A 5,416-nucleotide genomic window follows, 5' to 3' on the forward strand; every position below is an offset into this window, starting at 1 on the left:
CCTGGTAGTTGAGGGGCAACATAACGTCCCCAACACACTGCTTTGGCCCCTGCTTCGGATAAACGGGAGGCTCAAATCAGGCTCCGTTTGAGTCAATCGGCTGGTCGTTGAGTCATTCTGGACCTCGGCTTGGAGTCAACCGATCGATGCAGACCGGGCAGACACGTCAGACAAGATGTGCTCTTCTTGACTGCATTGTGAGGGTATAGCTCCTGGGAAACCCTGGTGTGACGGTCTATGGGAGTCTCCCATGTGACGGCATCCCCTTGTTGGACCCCATGGTGGGTGGGGTCACCGGGAGCTGAATATTACTTTTTCAATATGGATTCACTACAATCTAAAACATTAGGTACCAAAGCATCACCACCAAGTGACTTTACTTCTGTTAACCAACCAGCCTACCTTATTGTTCATGCTACGGGAGAAACATCTCTGTCTAAACGTTCCCCCTTTTTGATTCAAAAATTATTTGAATCAACCATTGGGCATCTTAAAAAAATCCAAAAATTGAGGTCAGGAGATTTACTCGTTGAGGCAGCCTCTCCTCAACAATCAGCAAAGCTTTTAAAGACTAAATCTCTAGGAGACATAAATGTCACAATCACACCACACACAAGTTTGAACTCGTCACGTGGTGTGATATCTGAGGTCGATCTGATGTCTGAAGATGAAGCAGACATCCAGATCGGTCTTGCAGATCAAGGTGTCACTGCCGTTCGACGCATCTCCATTCGTCGTGATGGCAAGCTGATACCGACTAAACATTTGATTCTCACTTTCGGAAAGCCAACATTGCCATCATTCGTTACTGCGGGATATCTTCGATGCCCAGTTCGACCATACGTTCCAAATCCGCTGCGTTGTTTCAAATGCCAGCGATTTGGACATTCCCAGACCTCCTGCCGAGGCAAAAGCTTATGTGCACAGTGTGGAACTGAAGGCCACAACAGTACTGAATGTAAAAGTACTCCACACTGTGTGAACTGCCAGGATGCCCATCCAGCCTATTCTCGGAAATGCCCTGCATGGCAAAGAGAAAAAGAAATTCAACGCCTAAAAACAGTTAACAACATACCTTACCCAGAGGCTCGGCGCATGGTCACTCAAAGTGCATCATTACAACAAAAGACATTTGCTTCTGTTTTGAAGTCCACAAAGACATGTGCGGTTCAGACAGAAATTTCCGTTTCACCAAATGAATCTTTTACTCGCCATGCTAGATGCTTGTTAACTCAATCTACAGATACAGAAGTAAAAGAGAATATAAAGAAAAAAACACCCCTACCTAAAGCAGGGATAGTAACCAGAAATGTGGGTTCTAAAAAAGCTAATAAGAACCCACTGAACAAACAAAAATTAAAATCAGCCCTCTCTAAATCTAAAAGATCAGAGACTCAGTCTATGAGTGAGTTCTCTGACTTCTCAGATGAGGAGACTAATAAGGTGGTTACACCACCAAACTCGCCTCCAAAAGGCAAATCGGCTGTAAAACTAAAGAGGGATACTTTTACAAAGAATGCTGCCTCAACCACATAATGGATTATAAAATAATCCAATGGAACTGTCGTGGTTTCCGCAACAACTTTTCTGACGTTAAACATTTGACATCATCTACCACATCTCTCTGCGTGGCACTCCAGGAAACACATCTAAAACCTGGAGAAAAAATTACTTTAAAAGGATTTAATCTTTACCGTAAGGATGATGATAGCCACACTCGCGCCAGTGGAGGTGTGGCTGTACTGGTTTCAAATTGCATCCCTTCCTTACCGGTACAAATAAGAACAGAGCTGCAAGCTGTGGCAGTCAGAATTTCAATTGGAGTAACTGTCACAGTTTGTTCCATATACTTGCCACCAGATGTCAGAGTCAATGAGGATGAATTGGATGACTTGGTTGAACAACTGCCGACTCCGTTTATACTACTTGGTGATTTCAATGGCCACAATCCAATGTGGGGCAGTCACGACATCAATTGTCGAGGCAGAGCCATTGAAAGATTCATAGGTAATCACCAACTGTATTTATTTAATACTGGAGAAGTGACATACTTCCACGCCCCAACAAGAACATTCACTGCCATTGATTTGACATTAGCTAGTCCAAATCTGTTTTCAGCGTTTACATGGGAGGTTGGATCTAATCCACTTTCCAGTGACCACTTCCCAATATTTTTAAAATATAGAGGCAGAGGAAGCTGTGAAACAGCCCGTCCACCACGCTGGAAATTTGAAACGGCAGATTGGCCTGCATTTTCCTCTTTGGCTAACATCACTGAGGAAATGGTCAATACTGCCGATATCAATGATGCAGTAGAAGTTGTCACTTCCAGTATTATTCAGGCAGCCGAAAAAACAATGGGGAAAACGTCAACCAGATATCCAAAACATCCGAAACCATGGTGGGATCAGAATTGTGAGGCAGCATTTAAAAAACAAAAGAAAGCATGGGGGATTTTCAGAAGATACCCCACTGCTGAGAATTTGATAGCTTTTAAAAAAGCAAAGGCAAATGCCAGAAAAATAAGGAGGCAAAGCCAAAGGGATTCCTGGAGAAAGTATGTTTCTAGCATAACATCTTCCACCAGCTCAAAAGCAGTCTGGGATAAAATCCATAAAATTAATGGGAAATATGCTTCTCACTCTCTGTCCATGCTGGAAAATAATGGCACAATAATCAGTGACATAAAAGGTATTGCTGATTTGTTGGGTGAAACATTTTCGTCTTCATCCAGCAATATTATGTATACAACAAATTTCCAGGCTTATAAAGTCCAAAGTGAAAAACAATATCTAAACTTTCACTCTCCATCTAATGAGGAATATAATGTGCCATTCAGCAGAATAGAACTATGTACAGCAATCTCTCGCTCGGGGAATACTGCTGTAGGGCCGGATAAAATTCATTACAGCATGATTAAAAATCTGTCAGACAATTCCCTTAGTAACCTTCTGAATCTGTTCAACAGAATATGGACAGAACATACTTTTCCTGACTCTTGGAGGCTATCTATCATAATTCCCATTCCCAAGCCAGGTAAAGACTGCAAGAATCCCTCTAATTATAGACCAATTTCTCTGACTAGTTGTCTCTGCAAACTTTTCGAGAGAATGGTAAACAGACGCCTGATGTTCCTCCTAGAGGAAAAGAACTACTTTTCACCACATCAGAGTGGATTTCGTAGGAACAGAAGTACCACAGACAATCTAGTAAACCTTGAAACATCTATACGCGAAGCGTTTGTAAGACGACAGCACTTAGTGTCTGTGTTTTTTGATATAGAGAAGGCCTATGATCGCTGCTGGCGATACGGGATACTCCGTGATCTGCACAAATTTGGATTGCGGGGTAATTTGCCAATTTTTATAAAAAACTTCCTACAGAATCGAAGATTCCAAGTCAGGATGGGCAACACTTTGTCTAGGCCTTTCACACAAGAAGAGGGTGTCCCTCAAGGTTCTATTTTGAGTGTAACTCTGTTCCTAATAAAAATTAACAGTATAACTAACTGTCTCCCTCCCAGTGTGAAACACTCTCTGTATGTGGATGACTTTCAGATTTCCTGTCAGTCTAGTAACATGGGTTTTATTGAGAGACAACTGCAAACCTCCTTAAATCGAATAGACAATTGGTCCAAGACCAACGGTTTCAGTTTTAACGTAGAGAAGACCTCGTGCATCCACTTTTGCCGAAGGCGTGGTTTGCACCTGGACCCTGAAATTCACCTAAATGGGGTTAAAATCCCAATGGTCAACGAAGCAAAATTTTTGGGTGTCGTGTTTGACCATAAATTGACGTTCTTACCACACTTGCGCAATTTGAAGAGTAGATGTTTAAAAGCTTTAAACCTATTAAAGGTATTGTGCTGCTCATCCTGGGGAGCAGACAAATGTTCTATGCTCAGGATTTATAGGGCCCTTGTTCGCTCTAAGCTGGACTATGGATGCATTGTGTATGGCTCTACACGAGAATCTACTCTTCGGATGCTGGATCCAATCCACCATCAAGCATTGCGTTTGTGCACTGGTGCATTTCGAACTTCTCCTGTACAAAGTTTGTATGTGGATGCTCATGAGCCTCCACTATCTCTTAGGAGAGAACAGTTGTCTCTTTTTTATTACATTAAACAGAGATCTCAAAATAAACTTTTAGCTGATTGTTCAGATAGTCAGCTGAGGAGATTATTTGCAGCTCGCCCAAGTAGTGTCCCTACATTTGACATAAGAATGGAGAATGTAAGCAGCACGATTGACCTGGACACAAGCAACATTTCGCAGGTCGAGGTCGATAATATATCACCTTGGTCAATTCCTGTGATAAACGTTGATTTAAGCTTAAAGCAGTTTCTAAAAGAAACCACCCCAGACTACGTTTATAGACAGCACTTCGCAGAAATTCAACATCGTGACAGGAATTTAATTCCTATATACACCGATGGATCTAAATCGGATGACTATGTTGGCTTAGCCTTTGTTTGCCAGGATGAAATTGTGGCAGAACAAATAGCACCGAATTCTTCCATTTTTACTGCGGAGTTGCAGGCTATTTATTTAGCCCTAAAGTATATAAATAGGAAAGGTCATCGTTGCTGCGTGATTTACACTGACTCAGTTAGTGCACTTCAGGCTTTGATCTCGTATGAACCTAGTTTTCACTCCATAGTGATTAAAATTCGTAAGCTGATTTGCCATCTTTTTGCGAGGAATTTCTCTATAAAATTTTGTTGGGTCCCAGGCCATGTAGGTATAAGAGGGAATGAAGAAGCTGATGCAGCTGCAAAGTCAGCAAGTCCTTCTCAGCATACAATGCATATTGAAGGAGGTGACTTGAAGCTAGTTGTTAAAAAACGACTAGAGGAGAGATGGCAAAATGTGTGGAATGAACAAGTCCACAATAAACTACACGAGATCAAACCTGTGATAGAAAATTGGACACAGAAGAAACCTTATGACAGGAGATCTGAGGTCATTCTTACTCGTTTGAGAATTGGACATACTCGACTGACTCATCAATACCTTTTGAAGGGTGATGACCAGCCTGTATGTCAGTATTGCAACTGTGCTGTAAGTGTTAAGCACATACTGAGCAATTGCATCGCCTCTGAACGGATTCGTAGGCAGCATTTTGGAAATGCAAGTTTTAACGAGATTTTGGGCCAGAGGCCAAGTGTTGATAAATTATTGAACTTTCTAAAAGTTACAAATATTTATAAAGAAATCTAATTATTTATTTATTTATATCCATATACATGTTGTTGTTATACACAGTTTAACTGTTGTATATTTTTGTTATTGGTTTTTTGTTTTTTGTTTTGTTCATTTTTATTGTTATTTATGTACATATATATACCGTATGTTGTGGCGCAGCTTGGCCTATGTGGCCCTTGTGCCAATAAACTTTAACCAACCAACCAACC

General features: G+C 41.2%; 1 protein-coding gene across 1 annotated transcript; it reads left to right on the forward strand.

Moving 5' to 3' along the window:
* The first annotated feature begins 321 nt into the window (after positions 1-321).
* On the forward strand, positions 322-1,536 carry LOC136969399 (uncharacterized). The gene has a single exon (XM_067263536.1). The coding sequence runs from the start codon at positions 322-324 to the stop codon at positions 1,534-1,536; it is 1,215 nt and encodes a 404-aa protein (XP_067119637.1).
* The last annotated feature ends 3,880 nt before the right edge of the window (positions 1,537-5,416 follow it).

This window comes from Centruroides vittatus, unplaced genomic scaffold (assembly GCF_030686945.1).
Source record: "Centruroides vittatus isolate TY-2023 unplaced genomic scaffold, ASM3068694v2 contig_178, whole genome shotgun sequence".
NCBI lineage: Eukaryota > Metazoa > Arthropoda > Arachnida > Scorpiones > Buthidae > Centruroides > Centruroides vittatus.